Genomic DNA, 27,260 nt, shown 5'->3' with positions numbered 1-27,260 from the left:
GTGAAGTGGGTCCAATTAAATGAGAGATGGGACCAATGGTCTTCCTAATTTGTTGTAGGTTATTTAGCTAATATGAAACCATCACAGTCAGTAAAGGTGAGGAATTTATTCTGCAATGATGATGGAAATGAAATACATCATAGGAAATAGATGTCTATTTCAAATTATTTTTTAAATACAACCATAAAATAAATAGACTTTTGCTCTTCTCGCTAACTGCAAATGATTGGGTCTTGTTATTATATTTAGCTAACTGTTCTATTGTTATGAATAAGTGGCATCATATATTCCCCATTTGCACAAGGCTACTAATAGGCTACGTTTGCCTTCTTGCAATGCAATAGTTCAACCACTAGAGACAATGCATATGCATGGTCGAAAGATTTTGGGAGGATAAGCACATTCTCACATCAAGTTCAGTTTTTACAAACTCCAACTTTTGCGTGAAAACCAGCGCACGCATGTTTTGGGGGAAGATTTTGTGCCTAAACAACGTTTATAAATGAGGTCCCTGGTGTTGGAGAGGGGCCTGAGAGATTATGGGCCTGAGAGATGATGTCTATAAACTATTCCCATCAGTAGGTGGCAGTATAGCGCGGGAGGCCTGAGAGATGATGTCAGCAGTTAGATCCTCCCCGTTCATGGGAAAGAATTTATGAAAAACAGTAGAGGGATTCGTTCATTGGTCGTAAAATGAAATCTCCACGTACACGGGGCACCGGGCCATGCTAAACGAACTCGCTCAGTGCTTGACTTATCTGAGAGGGGTGTAACCTATCCCATAAACATACTCACCAGCTCGACGCATATTTGGGTTATCAGCGCGCACATGACTTTAGGTAAATTACAACTTTTACCTTTAACCTACTGTTTAGGCCTACTTTAATAATTGCATTATTGTGTCGTCCAATAGTTGATAGATATCAGAAGAAGAGAAAAACGGTAGCCTGGTTGCAGTCTCAGTTCAGCTATTACCAGAACTTTTAGATAACGTTCCACTCCTTACTACTCCTGTGCCAACACAAGTGTCAATTGTGGAATGTTCGCTAAAAAGACTGGTACCCAGACTATTGTTTTGGGGGTCGTATGTCGACTATAACAAATTAGACCGTAAATTATAGACGTGAATGCAGTGGTGCCTTGGGCCTGTGGCCTGGGCCTTCAGTGAGGTACTACACAGTCCCACCCGAATTAATCCACCTTATTACCATCATTTTGATGCCATGGCTCTAGACACTATACATTTAGACAGAAACGCAGTATAACCAGGCGTTGCGTCACCTTGAAATTGACAAATTGACGTTTTTTGGGTAAACAGTGTTTACCCAAAAACATGACACAATCAATGAGTCGTTTCAATATTTCCCTTCACCTTTTCATTGTGCAGCTCCGTTGCCCTGCGCGTTTGTTCGTTGAGCTGTAGATCCACTCCGGTGTCCCCAAAAGCACCATTGCTTGTAAGTGCCCAGCCGTACTTTGGTGTCTCGTTGCTGCCTTGGTTAGACAACTCAAGTTTGCAAAGCCAGTGTGGCTCCAAACACCAAATCGATCACTTGCAAATAATAGGCATTCCCAGCAGTACAGTTTGCAGTGCTTCTCGGAGCCAAGTGGAGCCAAGGAGCCTGTGAGCCATTGACAGTGCTCGTAGTTGAAACTTTGAAAGTGGCGAGCAAACAAAGCCCTTTCCCGCCTGTGACAGGCTTTGTGGCGCCGGGCGACCTCTTCTTACAATGTCTAACTTTTCTTAAAGTTCGTCTTGAGAATGGCGTTATAATTATATCCTCGACCAAATCGATATCTTCTCCTTCTTCCGCCATTGTGGGTTGAAAAAACAGCTTAGTAGTACGCAAATTAATTTGTTTATCAAATTCCGTTTCCTAGATCTCCATAGGACCTGCCTCTCAATATTGGTAATCCAATCAAAAGACGTGCACGCACTACCCCTGCTAGCTGGCTCCTGTGTAACACTGGAATAACCAACTCTAAAGCTGATTGGTTGACACTAAATTTTCATTTCCATTCACTATAAGCTACAAGCGCCCGCACTGTTGATTCTGAAGGCCTGAGGGCAGATTTTAGACCCCTGGCAACACATGAGGGCTGAATATGATTGGATAAAAAGATCTAACATAAAGACCAGCCCTCAATCTCAACCTGGGGCTGGAAGCAGTGCAACCAAGAGGAAAGCTATGAAATGAAGAGTAACTCTTACTCTGGGGAATAATTTAATACATATTTGTGGGAAAATATATTTAAAAAAAATTATATTCTGATGATGTTTAGGCCAGCAGAGAAGGCCTTGCAGAACCTGACGGCCCACCACTGCGTGAATGGTTACATTGCAAAGACAACTTTACACATTGACGCACCAGACTTGAACAATTGCTGTCATCTTGGAGCCTATTAACACCTCACAGTTCTTTGGATGGCAACTTTATAAAATGTCCCAGAATTGCAGCCTCTAGAGAAGTACATTTAAAAGGTTGAATCTGGGATAGGTAGGCCAACATCCATTTTCTGATTCTTGAAAAATATAATGAATACATGCCTCACGAGCTTATGTCTAACTAACCCTATCATAACCCAACATGTAAGCTTGTTTAACTCAATTGTTTGCAAACAATGTAATTGTAAACTAAAACTGTAGAGCTTCAAAACTTAATTTGTTGTCAACTAACGTGACTTCAACGTGAAATCAACAAAAAATGTCACAATGTCATTGGATTTATGTACAAAGTTGAGTGAAATGGGGAGAATGTATGCATGTTTTTGAAAATCTTTGCAAGCTTTTAAGTCTGGATTTAAGCTTTAACTCCATGCAGGCTCTCCCAGATGGTATATTTAAAGGCCTCATCTCTCTGGAAGAGATGGATCTTCACTTCAACTCACTCACATACCTCAAAGCAGACACTTTCCCAGAGAGTCTCAAAACAGTTGACCTCTCTTACAATTTCCTGGCCTCTCCTGACCCAGAAGCTTTCCATTCTCTCAGCTGGATCAACCTGTATAGGAATCAATTCCACTGTGACTGCGGTCTGGAGGACTTTCTGATGTGGCTGAAAGGGACTAACGTGACTTTTCCTGACCCTGGCGTGAATGAATTCAGCTGTGCGTTTCCTTCAGATCTCCATGGCATCAGCCTGTTGAATTACAGCTCAGTCATATTGTGTGAGGAGGATGACGAGAGGCTGGTTCAGGAGCTGAGGCTCTCGCTCTTCATCGGCTGCACAGCGCTCATCATCCTGATCATGGTGGGAACAATCGTTTTCGCTCGTCTCCGTGGATTCCTCTTCAAAGTTTACAAAAAGGTGACCGCCAAGATCCTTGAGGGCCCTAGGAGGGATCCTTCTGCTGGTGGCCCTCGGTACGACGCTTACTTATGCTTCAGCAACAACGACTACAAGTGGGTAGAAACCACCCTGTTGAACAGACTAGACTCTCAGTTCGCGGAGCGAAACGTCCTCCGCTGCTGCTTCGAGGTCAGAGACTTCATCCCAGGTGAAGACCTGTTCAATATCAGGGACGCCATATGAGGGAGCAGGAAGTTAGTTTGTATCGTGTCTAAAGAGTTCCTCAAGGACGGCTGGTGCCTGGAGGACTTTACCCTGGCTCAGAGCAGAATGCTGGAGGAGCTCAGAGATGTTCTCATCATGGTGGTTGTGGGGAATGTCCTCCATTACAGACTGATGAAACATGAAGGCATTAGGACCTTTGCCCGGAAGAGGGATTACCTGCAGTGGCCGGAGGACACACAGGATATTCAATGGTTCTATGAGAAGCTCATGTCCAAGATTCTTAAGGACAAAAAGAACACCGCCAAAGATAACAATGGGGATATCACACTTGTAAATATGACAGTTGGAACTTAATGTTGTTGACTCATTTTTCCACAGCCTGTATGCTTAAGTGGAAATCTTATTTAACTGTACTGTGAATTCGTACATCATTCATTTTTATTTTGTCTGTATAGCATTAAGAACTTTTACCATATTGATTACAGGCAAAATGGAGAGGGTCCTGTCTTTTGGCGTAGCTTGTTTTTGACCACTAGGTGGCAGTCAACCTTTATTCACTAATATTGGAACTGTGAAACGTTACCTTCTGTATAAATCATATTTAATTGGTCTCACACATATTTATCAGATGTTATTGTGGGTGCAGCGAAATGCTTGTATTTTTTAGAGTTTTTTTTTACAGAAATAACACCAAAAGAAATACTGCGAAGTTGCTTTGGCGCCAGAAGCAGAGCTGCCATGTCTGTCGGCGCCATCTATGATTATTGTGTGTTTTGCAGTGTGTACAATGCAAAGTTCTCGTGGTTTACATTTACACGTTGTAATATAACTAATGTAAGGATTTTGGTACATTTAATAAAACATTCCAACTTCTCTACTAAACTCGAATAATAATTGTGAACTTTTTCTGAGGATTTGAAAAATGACTGAATCTTATCTCCTGCCTACTTCCTCAATATAGAGTCTATGTCTGAAACCAGTATGCCACCAGGTAGAGTAAAACTTCCTGCTGTAAGGAGGAGCGGAGAATAACATCATCCTCTCCCAGAAGTCACTGGGCACAGATGTCAGTTCAATGTCTATTCCAAGTTGGTTCAGCGTTATTCCATTGAAATGACGTGGAAACAACGTTGATTCAACCACTGTGTGCCCAGTGGGAGTGTTTAAGACTCCTTTATGGAAACCTTGCCTGACCTGTGTTAATTAACTCAGCACACATTTAGACATCTACTGTTATTGGAAAGGTTTTGAATGTACATTTAAACTAGGCCTACCATATAACTACCATTTCAGTTTTGTAACTATCTCATATTTTCATTTAAAACTCTTAAAGTACTATACCATGTTTCAGTATCAGGAATGGATCTCTGATGGAGATAATGTAAAAGCATAGCCTTAATGATCATGTGATTTTTCTCGTATAACTATGAGAAGATAGAAAGCACAGTGCGGTTCTACAAAAACTAACTTAAACCACAAATCATGAGACAAAAGTGCTTCTGTACAGGTGTAGGATCTTAATTTGACCTATATTGTCACAGCAAAATAATGCTGCATCTACAAGATTTGAATGTTTAGTCCATAATGTTGCTTGATCGGTGGTTAGACCATTAGTTAGCTGGGCAAAACTAGGTTACATTAAAAGTGCAATACTATTCATCTTTTTTGTGAATCTATGTAAATTGCAAAGCCCATCTGCATTCTCTGCAGTGCAGGAAAATTCTCAGCAACAAGAGTGATCAAAATAAGATCCTACAATTATATTATGCTTCGTCAAATACTCAATTTACAAGATCCTTAGAGCTCAAATTGAGAAGATTAACAAATATTTACCAAGGAAATTAACGTCAGGTCTTCGCTTTACAGTTATTTCAGGGATCTACGGATCAGAGGCGCATGCTGGTCAGATTCCCCTCACAGGAAAATGTAATAAACGCTGTCCCATAACCATAGCAAATATTTGACCTCAGTTAAAAACAAATATAATGATATGCATTCCAAGCTGAGGTGAAATCCATTGATCGGAGTGGTCAATCTACTGTGAGCTGGTTGGTGTATAAAGACCAGGGAACACAGTCCCTCCAGTCTGGGTCATATGAAGCCCAGTTCAGTATAACAGGATCTCTCATGCAAATCGCTCTAACCAACCACACTTTTCCCCATGGTGGGTAAAATTAAGCCATGCGTTTTTAAGGGTTTGTGTCTTTGTTTGTGTGTATGTGTGATAGGTATGGTTTGTGGGTATGGGATAAGGGGGTTAGAAAGCAAAACAGAGGTTAGTAGTAATGCACAGCGGTACCTTTGACTTCCATCTCTATTTCAGAAGGGGATAAGGGAAAATAATATAGACAATGTTCTATTGGAGACCAGAGGCCTGTCCCACCCCCCCCCCCCCCCCCCCCCCCCCCCCAGTTTTCTGTAATTGTTGACTGTTTGTGCAGTCAGGTACTGGTAGCCTACCCAACCCAGGCTAGAGGTCATGTGGTAGTAAAGGAGTTGATGGAGCACCTGCAGTCAACTTCTCTGATTGACATCTTTCCTCAGAGAGAAAGACAGGCCCCTGATTGGCCATCAAGAGCATGGAGTTTTAATGGAGCATAACTGCTTTCCCCATCTACCCCTGGGGCTCCGGCTGTGAGTATTTGGTACGGCATCAGCCTTCAGATTCCACACAGGGAAGAGAGGACCTATTTCACAACTGACCCTCTGGAAACAGGTGTTTTCTGCACTTGGAACGCTGGAGTGACCTTGCCAGCGTGGGGAGAGCAGAGGGATAAGGGAGGATATTATGTCTGTCTCCATCACCTGTTTTTCCAGCCATATCTCCCCTACAGTTTGAAGTTCCACATTATTCAAGTTATCTCCTCTGGTAATTGCTTCTTATAAGATTGCAGGAGTAGCCAATGTTATGAAAATACTGAGTGAACCTGTGATACCAGGATGTTTATATAAGCTATGTAAGGTGAACTTCAGGATACGGCTGTGCCACAGACTCCTTTTAATGTGCTGTGCACGATGAAATACTAAGTTAAATTTACTCAACTCATGGCAATATGGCATACCACTCACTCATCATTCTCTGCCTAATTTACAGTACACTCACTAGAGGCTAGCCCTTTATGATAGAGTAGATTGAAGACCTTCTTCCTTAGATATAAGGAGCAGTCTCCCCGAGTACAATTCTCTCAGGTAAAGATCAGATTGGCAGAATGCTTCCGTTAACCATCTGAGATAAGTCTGTCAATTTGTGCCATGTGTATTTCTTGTAGTTCTCCCTGTAGTGAGTGTTCACGCAAAAGGAAGATGTGTATCATTATGATGAAGTTTATGGTTCATACCCCTATTTGTGAATCGGACCAACGGGAAGAAGGAGAGGGCGTTGCCTTTGAATAAAGGTAGGCTGTATTCAGTCTATTTTCCTATGACTGTATGGCTACAATTTGTTTTTCCTTTATGGAGTTATTATGGGTAGTGATTCTAATTTGATTTTGTCATTTGAAATGGTTTTATTTTTAAGCAGTAGTGTTTTTGTGTGTTTTTTACACGTTACTCACATTGTGAGTCAAAATGGGGGAACAGTGATATATAGGAGTGTATCGAGTAATACTTGAAGGAGTTCTGTTCTGTTTCGATACAAATCTCACCAGATGGGGTCTGCTGGATTGCTGGGATTCTCCCGATGGGTTAGAGGTCTAACTGTCTGATCCTGTGACACTGCGATGAAGTTGACAGTGTGATTGGGAGTATAAGCCATTTTGGAGAAAGAAAATTCAACTGAATGTGTTGTTATTCTCTTTGACATGTGTTTTAGAGATTTGTATTAAAAATAATTAGTAAAAGTAATAATTTGTCATATTCGATGCTTGTCTGGATTTCCTGAATCAGAAGTGAACTGAACTAAACTGTTGTTCTGATCTGTCCTCTCGAGGTTATCGTGAGGGTGACTACGGCCGGTTTCTTAATGCATGGAGGGGATCATTTGACCACGAGAACGGTGGGAACCTCAAAACCCCCTCTAACCAGCTGAAGAAGAGCGACAAAGGTGTTCAATCCGGCCCTGTCCAAATCACATCTATCGCGAGACCTGAGTCCGAGCCAGCTACCATTGTACAGCATCCTATCAAAGCTATCAATTGCTTTTCTCTCATGCTTTTTCTCTCAGGAGTGGGACAGGAGTCCACGTGGAGTACGCATGGAGAGAGATCCGTTCCAAAACTTCTCATGTTGCTGGTATGCTGGTTGGCAAATGGTCAAGATATAAATGGGTGGTAAAGGTGGGGGCGGCCCAGGTGAGATATTGAAATTGGGATGTTACATGGGCCATCCACTTGAACTATGAAGATTTCTGAAGAAGGCTATGAAGAGACGCCAGAAGATTGAGTGCCTGAAGGGGGGATTGGTCCACTGTGCCCAGAATTGATTTAGGCTTGTCTTTAATTTGGGGTATCAAGTTGATTGTAGAAGTCTACACACTGCTAAATGTATAGTCATTTAGATTAAGAATGCATTGGGATACTGATCTGTGATTATAACCATGATCAGAAAGTGAATACTATAATTATGGGTAATTATACTGTATGTTAATATAAATGACATTCTCCCAGTGTCAATGTGTGCTAAATTGAGGGGTTTTAACTTAAAGTACTGGGACAAATGTGAATCACTGAAGCATATTTCATTCTAATTTTGGGTTGGATAATTAATTGGGTTTTGATTATGATTTGGAAATTGAATGATTTTTAAAAAAACTGGCAAATTGATTTGAGTATGTTCTTAGTATGTTGATAACTGTATGAGTGAAGCAATTAATGTATAATGGATTGATTGTTTCAATTGATGTTATGCTAACTGGGACATGGGTAAAGAAGTTGTGTACTAAAGTTGTTGACACTATTCTCAGCATGCCCTGGTGAATGGAGAGGGTGAACTCTGATCCTGAGAGTGAAACTGATCCTAATCTATTTGACCTTGTTAGGTTCTTATTTTCAGAGTAAATAACTTGACGCTTAACCAAGTTTAATTCTTCCCAAAGGGTCGCTACAGCTTCATTCAGTCATCACATGTTTCCACCACCACAAGTGTGTGTGTGTGTATGTATGTATGTATGTATATGTATATATACACTGCTCAAAAAATAAAGGGAACACTTAAACAACACAATGTAACTCCAAGTCAATCACACTTCTGTGAAATCAAACTGTCCACTTAGGAAGCAACACTGATTGACAATAGATTTCACATGCTGTTGTGCAAATGGAATAGACAAAAGGTGGAAATTATAGGCAATTAGCAAGACACCCCCAATAAAGGAGTGATTCTGCAGGTGGTGGCCACAGACCACTTCTCAGTTCCTATGCTTCCTGGCTGATGTTTTGGTCACTTTTGAATGCTGGCGGTGCTCTCACTCTAGTGGTAGCATGAGACGGAGTCTACAACCCACACAAGTGGCTCAGGTAGTGCAGCTCATCCAGGATGGCACATCAATGCGAGCTGTGGCAAAAAGGTTTGCTGTGTCTGTCAGCGTAGTGTCCAGAGCATGGAGGCGCTACCAGGAGACAGGCCAGTACATCAGGAGGCGTGGAGGAGGCCGTAGGAGGGCAACAACCCAGCAGCAGGACCGCTACCTCCGCCTTTGAGCAGGAGGAGCACTGCCAGAGCCCTGCAAAATGACCTCCAGAAGGCCACAAATGGCTCATAGTAAGAACTATTTATGATGATAAATCGTGTTTCTGTCGAAAAATGTTAAATGCTTATGCCGCCATTTTGTTTGGTGTAGCTTCACTTGGCGCAACCTGTATTGAAAAGTAAGGATAATTTAAAAAATGTAATTCAGCGATTGCATTAAGAATTAAATTGTCTATCAATCGCTGTCCACCCTGTATTTTTTAGTCAAGTTTAAGTATTTATGTATAAGACTAGATCACTGTCTAATATGGCGCCCGACATTTTCTGACCAGCTTGGCTACTTTTCTCATTGTCTAACCATGATTTTGGTGGCTAAATATGCACATTTTCGAACAAACTCTATATGTATGTTGTAACATGATGTTACAGGAGTGTCATCTGAAGAATTCTGAGAAGGTTAGTGAAAAAATTTATACATTTTGGTGGTGATAATGCTATCGCTCTTTTTGCCGTGAATCAATGCTGGGGTAATGTTTGCACATGTGATTTGGTAATATAACGATTTATTGTGTTTTCGCTGTAAGACACTTAGAAAATCTGAAATATTGTCTGGATTCACAGGATCTGTGTCTTTCAATTAGTGTACGCTGTGTATTTTTAAGAAATATTTTATGATTAGTAATTAAGTAATACACGTTGCTCTCTGTATTTTTTCTAGTCTAGTTGTGATGGTGGGTGCAATTGTTAACTATGATTTATACCTGAAATATGCACATTTTTCTAACAAAACCTATCCTATACAATAAATATGTTATCAGACTGTCATCTGATGAGGTTTTTTCTTGGTTAGTGGCTATCAATATCTTTATTTGGCCGAATTGGTGATAGCTACTGATGCAGTAAGAAAATGGTGGAGTAAGAAAATTGTTGTCTTTTGCTAACAGTGGTTAGCTAATAGATTTACATATTGTGTCCTCCCTGTAAAACATTTTACAAATCAGAGATGATGGCTTGAATCACAAGATCTGTATCTTTCATTTGGTGTCTTGGACTTGTGATTTCATGAACATTTTATTTTATGATATCCCTGTAACTTTAGGCTAGGCTATGCTAGTCAGCTTTTGTGTTGGGGGGGATCCCGGATCCGGGTTAGGGAGGCGTTAGAGGTTAAGGTGACCTGACCTGACCTCAACCACCTTGATGTCTACTCCAAAGCTCTTCACCTGTATCACCTATAGCACTCCTGTAACTTCCTCCCGTCCAGCCAGCACATTCCAAAGCCATCTGTCTCCTACAGATAACCATTAACTCTGATGTAACAACCACAACCACTATCACCTCTCAGATACTATAGTATTACTTCTGATCTATCATGTCTCTAGTATAGCCATGTTAAAAGTTTACCCAGAATCCAACAACCTATATTTATTACTAAAATAAATGTTTTATGATATTGATCCAAACCTTGAGCACAGTGCCCAAATTGATCTGATTTGTAAACATTGTCTTAAGAGGGGTAACTGCAGATGGTGTTTTAAAGGGAAGACGTGGTCCCAGAGTCAATGGTCATTTCCTACATATTATTTGATGTGAAGAAGACTGTGCTGATGGCAGAAAAAATGATTAAACTCAGTAACCCAAAGGAGGTTATTTACCATGTATGGCAGTGCCTAACACCAGAAGGGGTTTTTATCTCTTTTTCTTTTATTCTTTTCATTTTATTGTTACATTATGCTCATTTTGAAGTTAAACCTTACTAATGCTTGTGTACTAAAACATGTCTTTAAGCCTAGGCATTGGGTTTGAGTTAGTTTATATGACAAACTCATATAGGATAGGAAAGTGTGTGTGCGCATTAAAAGAGGCCTGTTCTGATTGTTTGTGTGTGTAGAATGACCCCATGATGTCCAGGCGCTCAGCCAAAGACAGAAATTAACTGGTTCCTCTTAGCTTAACTGGAGACAGGGCAAAGTGTTATATTCTGCACACCAGTGATAGAGCTGTTGTTCTGTTTGTTTGGAGCCTGTTTCTGGGGGAAAGGTTCATGTTTTGTGTGTGTGTGTGTGAGACGAGTATGGCCATACATCATCTGGGCGGAAAGTAAAAGGCGCTTGCTTGCCCAACTTAGGGGATCCATTGAGCAACTGTTAGAGGAAGTATGTCTGGAGTGACTTCCTGTCATTCTGGCCCCTGTTGTCCTCACTCAGTTGCGACAGACTGAGGCAACCTTTTCACCCAGTTATCTCCCCTCACACACACATACATACATAGGGTCACATGTTTTGCAGATGCTTGCATGGGGTAGCTTGACTATATAAAAGCTCCTGTAATCTTTGTACAGGAGGCTCTCACTCCTTCTCACCTGCGTGGCTGGGGCGACCAGCCACGTTATTATAATACATTTTTAATAAAAGTAATACCTTGATTGATTTTGCCTCTCATTATTAGTTAAAGGTAGAATTTCCACCACACTCCCAAGTCTGAGAGACACAGTACCAGTCAAAAGTTTGTACTCATTCCAGGTTTTTTTTCTTTATTTTTTACTATTTTCTACATTGTAAAATAATAGTGAAGACATCAAAACTATAAAATAACACATGGAATCATGTAGTAACTAAAAAAGTGTTAAACAAATCAAAATATATTTTATATTTGAGATTTTCCAAATTAGCTACCCTTTGCCTTGATGACAGCTTTGCACACTTTTGGCATTCTCTCAGGTAGTCACCTGGAATGCATTTCAATTAACAGGTGTGCCTTGTTAAAAGTTAATTTGTGGAATTTCTTTCCTTAATGCGTTTGAGCCAATCAGTTGTGTTGTGACCAGGTAAGGGTGATATACAGAATAACACTTTTTTTGGTTAATACATACCTCACAGGTGGACTCCAATCAAGTTGTACAAACATCTCAATGATGATCAATGGAAACAGGATGCACCTGAGCTCAATTTCGAGTCTCATAGTGTTGTGTATTGATATTCTGTTTATGTCCGTTTAGGGCACCTGTAACCCCTCTTGCTTACCTACACTGAAATGCTTGGAATGTTCTTCCTGTGAATGCCCACGTTAATTTCTACTTCCGTCTCATGTCCTGTCCTTATATCAGTTGTATAAGTAATACAGTGTGCTATATAACAAAACTGGCAACAGGAAGAAACTTTCTCACGTTTATGCTCATTATCTTCGACAGAAAGTCTGAGTTAAATTCGTTATTTTTTTTCGCTGTAGAAGACGCAAACAACGTGGAGCTAGCCAGTCGAGTGATGCTAGATAGCTTTTGATGTCACAGCAACGAGACCCTCGAGGGATAGGAAGAGTTTCGCTGCGGGAGAAAGTGAAGTCCGCTTGAGTTAAAAAAAAAAAAAAATGGGTCTGGGAGTAAGGGACCGTCTGAAAAGTGTGAGAAAGAAAAATAAACCAAAAATGTCTGCATTGGTTGAAAATATAGGAACATTTGATGAATCTGTGGAACAATGGAGTTCTTACACAGAACGTTTTGAGTACATTTTGTTGGCAAATGGAATTAAAGCAGAAGTAGTGCCAACATTTTTGACTGTTATGGGAGGAAAAACATTCAATCTACTGCGTGTAACGGATGTGAAATGGCTAGCTAGTTAGCGGGTACGCGCTACTAGCGTTTCAATCAGTTACGTCACTTGCTCTGAAACCTACAAGTAGTGTTGCCCCTTGCTCTGCAAGGGCCGCGGCTTTTGTGGAGCGATGGGTAACGACGCTTCGTGGGTGTCAGTTGTTGTGTGCATAGGGTCCCTGGTTCGCGCCCCTGTCGGGGCGAGGGGACGGTTTAAAGTTATACTGTTACATGCGCAGCCTAGTAATGCCTGAAAATCCTGGTGATAAATCATATGATGAAATTGTGGCTACCTTAAAAGGACATTATTCTCCCAAACCACTGATAATCGCAGAGATTCAGGTTTCATAAGAGAAATCAAGAGGGGGAATCAATCTCGCAGTTTGTGGCTGTATTGAAACAGATATCTGAACACTGTGAATTTGGGCGATCACCGCGTGACACTACGTGATAGGTTAGTGTGTGGCATGCGCAGCGAGGCAATTCAAATGCCTTTTGACTGAGAGTAACTTAACATTGCAGAGAGCAATAGAAGTGAGTACGTCAATGGAAATGGCAAATAAAGACGCACAACAGCTAAGTGCATCGACCCAAGTGCATAAGGTGTCTACGGAGTTAAACAACAAGGCAGGAGGTGGGAAGCCATGCTATCGCTGTGGGAAACCAGGTCACCAAGCAGAGGAGTTTTGGTGCAAAGACTTAGACTGCAGAAGTTGTGGAAAAAAGGGTCACATCGACCGTGCATGTAAAAACAAAAAGAGACAATCAAACAAAAGTACTGAACAAAGGAAAAGCGACTTCAGGGGGTACAAAAAGAAAGTTCATAAAATGGAGCACACAGAGAATGAACAAAGTGATACCCTGTCTGAAGGGGAAGAATCTTTGCATGTTTTGTCCATTTCAGACAATGGATACGGCTACTGGGTGACACCGCTACTGGATGGAAACGCTGTACGGATGCAAGTGGTCACTGGAGCAGCTATATCTTTGCTGTCTGAGGCTGTATACAAGGAGAAACTACATCACCTCACACTACAGCCCACAAAGAGGACGCTGAAAACATACACCGGTGAGATTGTTCCAGTGAGCGGAAGCGTGATTGTTACAGTGGAGCTCAACAAAGAGAAGGTAAAGCTATCACTCTACATTGTGAAAGGCAACCATCCAGCATTGCTAGGACGCACATGGCTGGAAAAGATCAAACTAAACTGGCAGGAAATTCACATGGTTGCAAAAGAGGACACAAACCTACAAGGAATATTGAGGAATCACGGATGTGTTCAAAGGAGAACTTGGCAGTATGAAGGACATAACAGTTAAACTGACCGTGAAACCAGACAGCAAGCCAAAAAGCTTCAAAGCTAGACCCGTCCCATACGCCATAAAACCAAAAGTTGAAATTGAGCTAAACAGATGAGCGGAGAGTGGAGTATTGTATCCAGTGAATGTTAGTGAATGGGCTACACCTGTTGTTCCAGTCATAAAAAAAGATTGATCACTCAGACTCTGTGGTGATTTCAAAGTCACAATTAACCCAGTCTTGACTGCTGAAAAATATCCACTACCCCTCATTGACGACCTCTTCTCTGGTTTAGCTGGATGACAAAAATTCAGTAAGATAGGCCTGACATAAGTCTATCTACAGATGCATGTGGACCAAGAGTCACAAGAACTGTTGACCATAGTGACTCACAAAGGACTGTGCAGGTACCGGAGGCTTCCTTTTGGAATCACCTCAGCTCCGGCCTTGTTTTAGAGAGCTATGGACCAGATACTGAGCGGGCTCACTGGGGTCCAATGTTACCTCGATGATCTACTCATCACCGGCAAAGATGAGCAGGAGCACCTGAGAAACCTGAACGCTACACTACAGAGATTGGAGGAGTACGGTCTGAGGGTCCGGAAGGACAAATGCGAGTTTTTCTGATCCTCTGTTGAGTACCTGGGCCACGTCATCGACAGTTCGGGGCTCCACATGGCGCCATCGAAGGTGAAGGCCGTTGTGGAAGCTCCATCCCCACAGAATGTGAGTCAGCTGAGATCATTCTTAGGACAACTGACATTCTACTCAAAGTTTGTGCCAAACCTAGCTAACTTGTTAAAGCCACTGCATGAACTTTTGAACAAAACCCAACAGTGGAAGTGGACAGACAGATGTGAGGAGGCCTTCAAGAAAGTGAAAACAGCCTTAGCTCAGTCAGAGGCCCTAACCCACTTCAACCCCAACTTGCCATTACAGTTGGCATGTGATGCATCGCCTTACGGCGTTGGTGCGGTTGTCTCACACATCATTCCATCAGGTGAAGAAAGGCCAATTGCTTTCACATCACGGACCTTACGTAAAACCGAGAGCAATTATGCACAGATAGAGAGTGAAGCACTCGCCATTGTGCTTGGAGTTAAGACATTTCATCAGTTTCTGTTTGGCCAACGAGTCACACTGCTGACGAACCATAGCACCCTCACCTCCATCTTTGGTCCCCACACCAGCATTCCGTCGCTTGCAGCCAGCCGCATGCAGCGATGGGCGTTATTGTTATCTGCTCACCAGTACGATATCAAGTACAGAAGGTCTGAGCAGCACTGCAATGCAGACGGCCTCTCAAGGCTTTCCTTACCTGTTGCACACACTGACCAGGCTGAAATCTTCTACTTCAAGGAAGTGACGAACGCTCCATTTACATTTGTCCAAGTGAAAAAGTTCACCCACACTGATCCAGTGATGTTTGAGGTCGTGGATATTGTCACTCGTGGAAAAGGAGAGATGTCAGACAGTCTACAACCTTACCTAGTGAGGAAATGAGCTCACAGTTCAGTTTGGATGCTTGCTATGCGGTTTTCGAGTCATCATACCGCCGCTGAGAAGGCAGGTGCTTGAAGAGCTCCATTCAGGGCACTGTGGCATGGTGCGAATGAAGGAGATTGCTACATTTGGTGGCCAGGTTTGACGCAGCTATCGATGACAAGGTCAAGTCATGTTCTGCTTGTCAAAAGATGTGTAGCGCCACTACACCCATGGGACTTCCCAGTGGAGCCTTGGCAGCATGTCCACATAGATTATGCAGGCCCACTGGAGGATTGTATGTTCTTAGTTGTAGTTGACGCACACAGCAAATGGCCTGAGGTCACATTGATGAAGAGCACCTCAGCGGAGAGAACCATCGAAGAGCTACGGTCAATCTTCAGTCACTTTGGCTTGCCAATGCAACTCGTTAGCGATAATGGCCCCCAACTGGTGTCTGAAGAGTTCCGGTCATTCATGGAAGCAAATGGAATTCAGCACATCAAGTCAGCACCGTATCACCCGGCCTTGCTGAACGGTTTGTCGAAACGATGACGCAAGCTTTAACATCACAAGGTAAGGGCTCCCTCAATATGCGCCTAAAACACCTTCCTGTTAACCTACAGAAACACAGACAGCTTCGCATGTGACTCGACCTCCTGAGACCTCCAAAGACTAAACAGGTTGTACAGACACAACTGAGAGCACAGGCAGAGAGACGGAGCAAAGCAAAAGACAGAAGCTTCATAGTTGGAGAGAGAGTTCTTGCTCGGAACTACTACAAAGGTCCAAAGTGGATAACAGCCACAGTGGTTGCACAAACAGGGCCTGTGTCCTACACAGTTCACATACCGGAAAACATCATCTGGAGGAAACATGTGGATCAACTGTTGCCAGGAACCAACCTCAGAGATGACTCCTGTCAAGTGACAAACCAAGATCAGCTACTGGAGACCTACCATGACTACAAGCCTGAACATCCACTGCAGCAACATACAAATGTGGAACGTGCTCCAGACTCATCTGAACCAGCCAGAGTGCCTACTCAGGGTACTGTTGCACCCCAGTCTGGGCATACACCATCACCACTCAGACTCAGAGACAATGTGACTCTAGACTCACCTGTACGTCGTCATTACCCTGCAAGAGAAAGACGACCCCCTGACAGGTTGACTATTTAGTTCAGACTAACCTCCGACATTGGGGCAGAATACACCCCAGGGTTAAGTCTGGGAATTGAGGCAGTCTACCCTCTTTCCCTAGTTCATAAAAGGTTATTCTGAAAAGTTCATTTATTTACATTCAGAGAATTTCTGTTAAAAAGAAAACAATAGGCAAAACAGTGAATATTTACTTTTTCCTTATGAGCCATCAAAAGTGAAGGGGGAGGAATATGTTGGGTATTGATATTCTAGTTTTGTCCCTTTAGGGCACCTGTAACCCCCCTTGCTTACCTACATTGAAATGCTTGGAATGTTCTTCCTGTGAAATGCATTAAACAATGCCCACGTTAATTTATACGCCTCATGTCCTGTCCTTATATTAGTTATATAAGTAATACAGTGTGCTATACAACACATAGCAAAGGGTCTGAATACTTATGTAAATAAGGTATTTCTGTTTTTAATTTTTATTACTTTGCAAACAGTTCTAAAAACCTGTCTGCTGCTTTATCATTATGGGATATTGTGTGTAGATTGATGAGGGGGGAAAAATAACTTAATCCATTTTAGAATAAGGCTGTAACGTAACAAAATGTGGAAAAAGGGAAGGGGTCTGAATACTTTCGGAATTCACTGTATGTATTATGTATTATATTTATCTATGTTTATAAATGAAATATTATCTACTCGAGAAATGTGACATTATAGTATTCAGACGTAGCCTTCAAGCGTCAATGGAAAAGGTGAACCATCTGTTCTACCATTAACTGCGCTTCGGATCGGGTCAAATAGAGCAAAATACTTGAAATAGCTTATCAATTTACTACTGTGAAGTGGGTCCAATTAAATGAGAGATGGGACCAATGGTCTTCCTAATTTGTTGTAGGTTATTTAGCTAAAATGAAACGATCACAGTCAGTAAAGGTGAGGAATTTATTCTGCAATGATGATGGAAATGAAATACATCATAGGAAATAGATGTCTATTTCAAATTAATTTTTAAATACAACCATAAAATAAATAGATTTTCACTCTTCTCACTAACTGCAAATGATTGGGTCTTGTTATTATATTTAGCTAACTGTTCTTTTATTATGATTAAGTGGCATCATATATTCCCCATTTGCACAAGGCTACTAATAGGCTACGTTTGCCTTCTTGCAATGCAATAGTTCAACCATTAGAGAACATGCATATGCATGGTCGAAAGATTTTGGGAGGATAAGCACATTCTCACATCAAGTTCAGTTTTTACAAACTCCAACTTTTGCGTGAAAACCAGCGCATGCATGTTTTGGGGGAAGATTTTGTGCCTAAACAACGTTTATAAATGAGGTCCCTGGTGTTGGAGAGGGGCCTGAGAGATTATGGGCCTGAGAGATGATGTCTATAAACTATTCCCATCAGTAGGTGGCAGTATAGCGCGGGAGGCCTGAGAGATGATGTCAGCAGTTAGATCCTCCCCGTTCATGGGAAAGAATTTATGAAAAACAGTAGAGGGATTCGTTCATTGGTCGTAAAATGAAATCTCCACGTACACGGGGCACCGGGCCATGCTAAACGAGCTCGCTCAGTGCTTGACTTATATGAGAGGGGTGTAACCTATCCCATAAACATACTCACCAGCTCGACGCATATTTGGGTTATCAGCGCGCGCATGACTTTAGGTAAATTACAACTTTTACCTTTAACTTACTGTTTAGGCCTACTTTAATAATTGCATTATTGTGTCGTCCAATAGTTGATAGATATCAGAAGAAGAGAAAAATGGTAGCCTGGTTGCAGTCTCAGTTCAGCTATTACCAGAACTTTTAGATAACGTTCCACCCCTTACTACTCCTGTGCCAACACAAGTGTCAATTGTGGAATGTTCGCTAAAAAGACTGGTACCCAGACTATTGTTTTGGTGGTCGTATGTCGACTATAACAAATTAGACCGTAAATTATAGACGTGAATGGTTACATTGCAAAGACAACTTTACGCATTGACGCACCAGACTTGAACAATTGCTGTCATCTTGGAGTCTATTAACACCTCACAGTTCTTTGGATGGCAACTTTATAAAATGTCCCAGAATTGCAGCCTCTAGAGAAGTACATTTTAAAGGGGGAATCTGGGATTGGTAGGCCAACATCCATTTTCTGATTCTTGAAAAATATAATGAATACATGCCTTACGAGCTTATGTCTAACTAACCCTATCATAACCCAACATGTAAGCTTGTTTAACTCAATTGTTTGCAAACAATGTAATTGTAAACTAACACTGTATAGCTTCAAATCTCTCAGATGATCAGTCCTTGTTCCATTAGATGGTCAGTCCTTGTTCCATCAATGGTTCCATTTCTCGAGCCCCATGACTCAGCTGCAGTGGTGGAAGAAGTACTCAATTGTCATACTTGAGTAAAAGTAAAGATATGTTAATATAAAATGACTCAAGTAAAACTGAGTCACCCAGTAAAATATTACTTGAGTAGAAGTCTAAAAGTATTTGGTTTAAAATATACTTAAGTATCAAAAGTAAAAGTATAAACCATTTCAAATTCCTTATATTAAGAAAACCAGAAGGCACCATTTAAAAAAAACAATTTTAATCGACAGATAGCCAGGGGCACACTCCAACCCTCAGACATAATTTACAAATGAAGCATGTGTTTAGTGAGTCTGCCAGATCAGAGGCAGTAGGGATGACCAGGGATGTTGTCTTGATAAGTGTGTGAATTGGACCATTTTCCTGTCAAAATGTAACAAGTACTTTTGGGTGTCAGAGAAAATGTTGGAGTAAAAAGTACATTATTGTCTTTATATACTTCACTATATAAATAGTAAAGTAAATCAAAGATACCCCCAAAAACTTAAGTACTTTACACCACTGCTCAGCTGTTTACCTAAAAAGTGTCAGGATACACCTTTCTGCTTACATGATAAGAGTTTTGCCACATCAAATAAATTGAGGCCCTAATTAAATTGCCCAATGCTCTCATCCCACTGGGTACAGACATCAGTTCAACGTCTATTTTTCATTTACATTTGGTTGAGTTGTCACCTAACGTGAATTCAATGTGAAATCAATGAAAAATATCACCATGTCATTGGATTTAGGTTAAGTTGAGTTAAAAAATATAAAATGCTCTTACATTGATGGCTTTTTGCAAATCCAATCAGTTTTCCAAGTAGATTCGATGTCATCGCATTGATTCTTTTGGTTGAAATTACATGGAAACAACATTTATTGATTCAACCCGCACAGTGGAATTGGTGTACACACTTGAGGATAGAAGTGATTCATTCATATAAAACAAACAGCCCTATGTGAGCATTGTGACTACAGACTAGAGTAAGAATGTGTACTCAGCACATAAATATGGGATTTTCATTATCAGGTTGGGACAGAACTAATGGACTATGGACCTTTCAGTGTAAACAGACAGATACATGTGAATTCTCTATAGCCAAGGATGTCTCACCTGAAGGGGATACTCCAAGTCTGAGAGATACAGTACCAGTCAAAGGTTTGGACACATGTACTCATTCCATTTTTTTTTTAAATATATATTTTTTAACTATTTTATACATTGTAAAATAATAGTGAAGACATCAAAACTATGAAATAACACATATGGAGTCATGTAGTAACCAAAAAAGTGTTAATCAAATAAAAGTATATTTGAGATTTTCCAAAGTAGCCACCCTTTGCCTTGATGACAGCTTTGCACACTCTTGGCATTCTCTCAACCAACTTCATGAGGTAGTCACTTGGAATGCATTTCAATTAACAGGTGTGCCTTGTTAAGTTAATTTGTGGAATTTCTTTCTTTAATGCGTTTGAGCCAATCAGTTGTGTTGTGACAAGGTAGGGGTGGTATACAGAAGATAGCCCTATTTGGTCAAATACCAAGTCCCTATTATGGAAAGAACAGCTCAAATAAGCAAAGAGAAACGACAGTCCCTCATTACTTTAAGACATGAAGTTCAGTCAATTCTTTGAGTGCAGCTGCAAAAACCATCAAGTGCTATGATGAAACTGGTTCTCATGAGGACCGCCACAGGAAAGGAAGACCCAGAGTTACCTCTGCTGCAGAGGATAAGTTCATGAGAGTTACCAGCCTCAAAAATTGCAGCCCAAATAAATGCTTCACAGAGTTGAAGTAACAGACACATATCAACATCAACTGTTCAGAGGAGACTGTGTGAAGTAGGCCTTCATGGTTGAATTGCTGCAAAGAAACCACTACTAAAGGACACCAATAATAAGAAGAAACCTGCTTGTGCCTAGAATCACGAGCAATGGACATTAGACTGGTGAAATCTGTCCTTTGGTCTGATGAGTCCAAATTTGAGATTTTTTTATCCAACCGCTGTATCTTTCTGAGACGCGGAGTAGGTGAATGGATGATCTCTGCATGTGTGGTTCCCACCGTGAAGCATGGAAGAGGAGGTGGTGGATGTAGGGGTGCTCTGCTTGGTGATACTGTCTGTGATTTACTTAGACTTTTGGTTTGCGCTTAGTGGGACTATCATTTATATTTCAACAGGCCAATGACCCTAAACACATATCCAGGCTGTGTAAGGGCTATTTGACCAAGAAGGAGAGTGATGGTGCTGCATCAGATGACCTAGCCACCACAATCACCCAACCTCAACACATTTGAGATAGTTTGGGATGACTTGGATCGCAGAGTGAAGGAAAAGCAGCCAACAAGTGCTCAGCATATGTGGGAACTCCTTTCAGACTGTTGGAAACACACTCCAGCTGAAGCTGGTTGAGAGAATGCCTAGGGTGTACAAAGCTGTTATCAAGGCAAAGGGTGGCTACTTTGAAGAATCTAAAATATATTTTGATTTGTTGAACACTTTATTGGTTACTGTAATACTGTAAACTCAGCAAAAAAAGAAACGTCCTCTCACTGTCAACTGCGTTTATTTTCAGCAAACTTAACGTGTAAATATTTGTATGAACATAACAAGATTCAACAACTGGGACATAAACTGAACAAGTTCCACAGAGATGTGACTAGCAGAAATTGAATAATGTGTCCCTTAACAAAGGGGGGGTCAAAATCAAAAGTAACAGTCAGTATCTAGTGTGGCCACCAGCTGCATTAAGTACTACAGTGCATCTCCTCCTCATGGACTGCACAAGATTTGCCAGTTCTTGCTCTGAGATGTTACCCCACTGTTCCACCAAGGCACCTGCAAGTTTCCGGACATTTCTGGGGGCAATAGCCCTAGCCCTCACCCTCCGATCCAACAGGTCCCAGATGTGCTCAACCGGATTGAGATCTGAGCTCTTCGCTGGCCATGGCAGAACACTGACATTCCTGTCTTGCAGGAAATCACGCACAGAACGAGCAGTATGGCTGATGGCTTGTCATGCTGAAGGGTCATGTCAGGATGAGCGAAGGGTACCACATGAGGGAGGAGGATGTCTTCCCTGTTACGCACAGCGTTGAGATTGCCTGCAATGACAACAAGCTCAGTCCGATGATGCTGTGACACACCGCCCCAGACCATGACGGACCCTCCACCTCCAAATTGATCCTGCTTCTGAGTACAGGCCTCGGTGTAACACTCATTCCTTTGACGATAAACGCAAATCTGACCATCACCCCTGGTGAGACAAAACCGAGACTCGTCAGTGAAGAGCATTTTTTGCCAGTCCTGTCTGGTCCAGCGACGGGGGGTTTGTGCCCATAGGTGACATTGTTGCCAGGGATGTCTGGTGAGGACCTGCATTACAACAGGCCTACAAGCCCTCAGTCCTCCTCTCTCAGCCTATTGCGAACAGTCTGAGCACTGATGGAGGGATTGTGCGTTCCTGGTGTAACTCGGGCAGTTGTTGTTGCCATCCTGTACCTGTCCCGCAGGTGTGATGTTCGGATGTACCGATCCTGTGCAGGTGTTGTTATATGTTGTCTGCCACTGCGAGAACGATCAGCTGTCCGTCCTGTCTCCCTGTAGCGCTGTCTTAGGCGTCTCACAGTACGGACATTGCATTTTATTTCCCTGGCCACATCTGCAGTCCTCATGCCTCCTCGCAGCATGCCTAAGGCACGTTCACACAGATGAGCAGGGACCCTGGGCATCTTTCTTTTGGTGTTTTACAGAGTCAGTAGAAAGGCAACTTTAGTGTCCTACGTTTTCATAACTGTGACCTTAATTTCCTACCGTCTGTAAGCTGTTAGTGTCTTAACAACCGTTCCACAGGTGCATGTTCATGAATTGTTTATGGTTCACTGAACAAGCATGAGAAACAGTGTTTAAACCCTTTACAATGAAGATCTGTGAAATTATTTGGATTGTCTTTGAAAGATGGTCCTGAAAAAGGGAGGTTTCTTTTTTTGCTGAGTTCCTACATGATTCCATATGTGTTATTTCATAGTTTTGATATCTTCACTATTATTCTACAATGTAGAAAATAGTAAAAATAAAGAAAAAACCATTGAATGAGTAGGTGTGTCCAAACTTTTGACTGGTACTGTACATCCAATGAATTGATGTACTGTAGCCCTGTGATGGAATAACAATAATTTAAAATAATTTGCATTATTTTCTACTTTTTGCCAGGGGGATGATGAGGAACCTTATACTGCTGACTATCTTTGGAGAATACCTGCAGGTGATGAAATGCACCCCAAAATGCCCAATATATGGCTCTATAGCAGCTTGCACCAGCCAGTCTCTATATCAGGTCCCTGCGCTGCCTCCATACATTGCCATTTTGTATATGAGGGATAACTACATCAGTGAGATCAATGAGACATCCTTCTCTGGGCTTGAAAGGTTAAAGGAACTGGATCTCAGTTGGCAACGAGTCAATGGGCTTATTATAAGAACTAACACCTTTCAAAGGCTGGAAAACTTGGCAGTGCTTTATTTAGGGTATAACACAGGTTTACAAATTGAGCCAGATGCATTTGTGGGACTGTCCAACCTGAGAGCTCTCTCTCTATATAGGTGTGACCTGACTGAATCTATTTTACAGGGTGACTATCTCAAGCCCCTGGTTTCCTTGGAAACACTAGATCTGTATGGTAACCAGGTGAAAAGAATCCAGCCTGCTCTGTTCTTTGTGAACATTACAGATTTCCAAGAGCTAAATGTTGCCCTAAACCGGATGGAAAGCATATGTGAGGAAGATTTGATTGGCTTTCAAGGCAAACACTTTCGGCTCCTCAAGTTGAGCAGCCTCTATCTATATAGCATGACTCAGTATGGCTTTGACTGGAAACGATGCGGAAATCCTTTTCGGAACATGTCCATGGAGACACTTGACTTATCTTCCAATGGATTCGATGTGGACAAGGCAAAACTGTTTTTCAATGCAATCCAAGGGACCAAAATCCACCATCTTATTCTGGAACACAGCACCATGGGGAAATCATTTGGTTTCAGCAATGTGAAAGACCCAGACAGGCAAACATTTGAGGGCCTCAAGAATAGTAGTGTCAAGATTCTAGATTTGTCCAAATGCTTTATATTTACATTGCAATATGCAGTATTCAGTCCGCTGAGAGAGGTAGAGTACATAACAATAGCCCAAAACAAAATTAACCAGATTGACAGGGAGGCGTTTTTTGGTCTTCAAAATGTACAAAAGCTCAACCTGTCACACAATCTTTTAGGGGAAATCTATTCTTACACGTTTGACAATCTACCCAATATTTTAGAACTTGATTTATCTTACAACCATATTGGTGCATTGGGATATCAAGCATTTAAAGGACTTCCAAACATACAAGTTCTGGATCTTACAGGAAACTCTATTCGGGAACTAGGTACATATGGTTCCCTTGCACCACTACCAAACATCCAACTTCTTCGTTTGGCTGATAATAAGATTACGTCCTTAGAGGGCCTCTCTGTCTTTGCTAATAATGCGATCATACTTAATGTTCAAAACAACAGGTTAACTAATTTAGAGGATGTATACACAGTTTTAACTAAATTAATGCACATTGAGTTTCTCTGGTATGGTAACAACTTCATAAAGTGGTGCACCCTTAACAATAATATTTCAGTGCCAGCTGTGAACTCTCTGAAGCTGCTTGAGCTAAGGAACATCGCCTTGCAGATGATATGGGCACGGGGAGAGTGTATGCATATATTTGAAAATCTTGGCAAGCTTTTAAGTCTGGATTTAAGCTTTAACTCCCTGCAGGCTCTCCCAGATGGTATATTTAAAGGCCTCATCTCTCTGGAAGAGATGGATCTTCACTTCAACTCACTCACATACCTCAAAGCAGACATTTTCCCAGAGAGTCTCAAAACAGTTGACCTCTCTTACAATTTTCTGGCCTCTCCTGACCCAGAAGCTTTCCATTCTCTCAGCTGGATCAACCTGTATAGGAATCAATTCCACTGTGACTGCGGTCTGGAGGACTTTCTGACGTGGCTGAAAGGGACTAACGTGACTTTTCCTGACCCTGGCGTGAATGAATTCAGCTGTGAGTTTCCTTCAGATCTCCATGGCATCAGCCTGTTGAATTACAGCTCAGTCATATTGTGTGAGGAGGATGACGAGAGGCTGGTTCAGGAGCTGAGGCTCTCGCTCTTCATCGGCTGCACAGCGCTCATCATCCTGATCATGGTCGGAACAATCGTTTTCGCTCGTCTCCGTGGATTCCTCTTCAAAGTTTACAAAAAGGTGACCGCCAGGATCCTTGAGGGCCCTAGGATGGATCCTTCTGCTGGTGGCCCTCGGTATGACGCTTACTTATGCTTCAGCAACAACGACTACAAGTGGGTAGAAACCGCCCTGTTGAACAGACTAGACTCTCAGTTCGCGGAGCGAAACGTCCTCCGCTGCTGCTTCGAGGTCAGAGACTTCATCCCAGGTGAAGATCACCTGTTCAATATCAGGGACGCCATATGGGGGAGCAGGAAGACAGTTTGTATCGTGTCTAAAGAGTTCCTCAAGGACGGCTGGTGCCTGGAGGCCTTTACCCTGGCTCAGAGCAGAATGCTGGAGGAGCTCAGAGATGTTCTCATCATGGTGGTTGTGGGGAATGTCCCCCATTACAGACTGATGAAACATGAAGGCATTAGGACCTTTGCCCAGAAGAGGGATTACCTGCAGTGGCCGGAGGACACACAGGATATTCAATGGTTCTATGAGAAGCTCATGTCCAAGATTCTTAAGGACAAAAAGAACACCGCCAAAGATAACAATGGGGATATCACACTTGTAAATATGACAGTTGGAACTTAATGTTGTTGACTCATTTTCCCACAGCCTGTATGCTTAAGTGGAAATCTTATTTAACTGTACTGTGAATTCGTACATCATTCATTTTTATTTTGTCTGTATGGCATTAAGAACTTTTACCATGTTGATTACAGGCAAAATGAAGAGGGTCCTGTTTTTTGGCATAGTTTGTTTTTGACCACTAGGTGGCAGTCAACCTTTATTCACTAATATTGGAACTGTGAAACGTTACCTTCTGTATAAATCACATTTTATTGGTCACAAAAAACATATTTAGCAGATGTTATTGCAGGTGTAGCGAAATGCTTGTATTTAAATAAATAAAAAATGAATCAAAGAAATGACACAAATAAACAAAATAATGCGAAATTGCTTTGGAGCTAGAAGCAGAGCTGCCATGTCTGTCGGCGCCATCTATGATTATTGTGTGTTTTGCAGTGTGTACAATGCACAGTTCTCATGGTTAACATTTACACATTGTAATATAACTAATGTAAGGATTTTGGCACTTTTAATAAAACATTCCAACTTCTCTACAAAACTCGAATAATAATTGTGAACTTTTTTTGAGGATTCGAAAAATGACTCAATCTTATCTCCTCCCTACTTCCTCAATATAGAGTCTATGTCTGAAACCAGTATGCCACCAGGTAGAGTAAAACTCCCTGCTGTAAGGAGGAGCGGAGAATAACATCATCCTCTCCCAGAAGTCACTGGGCACAGATGTCAGTTCAATGTCTATTCCAAGTTGGTTCAGCGTTATTCCATTGAAATGACGTGGAAACAACGTTGATTCAACCACTGTGTGCCCAGTGGGAGTGTTTAAGACTCCTTTATGGAAACCTTGCCTGACCTGTGTTAATTAACTCAGCACACATTTAGACATCTACTGTTATTGGAAAGGTTTTGAATGTACATTTAAACTAGGCCTACCATATAACTACCATTTCAGTTTTGTAACTATCTCATATTTTCATTTAAAACTCTTAAAGTACTATACCATGTTTCAGTATCAGGAATGGATCTCTGATGGAGATAATGTAAAAGCATAGCCTTAATGATCATGTGATTTTTCTCGTATAACTATGAGAAGATAGAAAGCACAGTGCGGTTCTACAAAAACTAACTTAAACCACAAATCATGAGACAAAAGTGCTTCTGTACAGGTGTAGGATCTTAATTTGACCTATATTGTCACAGCAAAATAATGCTGCATCTACAAGATTTGAATGTTTAGTCCATAATGTTGCTTGATCGGTGGTTAGACCATTAGTTAGCTGGGCAAAACTAGGTTACATTAAAAGTGCAATACTATTAATATTTTTTGTGAATCTATGTAAATTGCGAAGCCCATCTGCATTCTCTGCAGTGCAGGAAA

The 27,260-nt window shown here is 41.6% G+C and overlaps 2 protein-coding genes across 2 annotated transcripts; both read left to right on the top strand.

The window, feature by feature from the left end:
* Window positions 1-701: 701 nt before the first annotated feature.
* LOC129817407 (toll-like receptor 5) lies at window positions 702-4,540 on the top strand. Its single transcript, XM_055872603.1, is given in 2 exon segments — window positions 702-839; window positions 2,823-4,540. A coding segment is annotated over 1 exon segment (1,002 nt). The 5' UTR covers window positions 702-839; window positions 2,823-2,867; the 3' UTR covers window positions 3,870-4,540.
* A 13,631-nt stretch (window positions 4,541-18,171) lies between these two features.
* LOC129817395 (toll-like receptor 5) lies at window positions 18,172-26,557 on the top strand. The gene is made up of 2 exons (XM_055872587.1): window positions 18,172-18,341; window positions 23,242-26,557. The coding sequence occupies exon 2, from the start codon at window positions 23,246-23,248 to the stop codon at window positions 25,883-25,885; it is 2,640 nt and encodes an 879-aa protein (XP_055728562.1). The 5' UTR covers window positions 18,172-18,341; window positions 23,242-23,245; the 3' UTR covers window positions 25,886-26,557.
* The last annotated feature ends 703 nt before the right edge of the window (window positions 26,558-27,260 follow it).

This window comes from Salvelinus fontinalis, chromosome 20, assembly GCF_029448725.1.
Source record: "Salvelinus fontinalis isolate EN_2023a chromosome 20, ASM2944872v1, whole genome shotgun sequence".
In the NCBI taxonomy this organism is placed as follows: domain Eukaryota; kingdom Metazoa; phylum Chordata; class Actinopteri; order Salmoniformes; family Salmonidae; genus Salvelinus; species Salvelinus fontinalis.
Note: the sequence above shows the minus strand (reverse complement) of the source record. Positions and strands in the feature narration are given on the sequence as shown.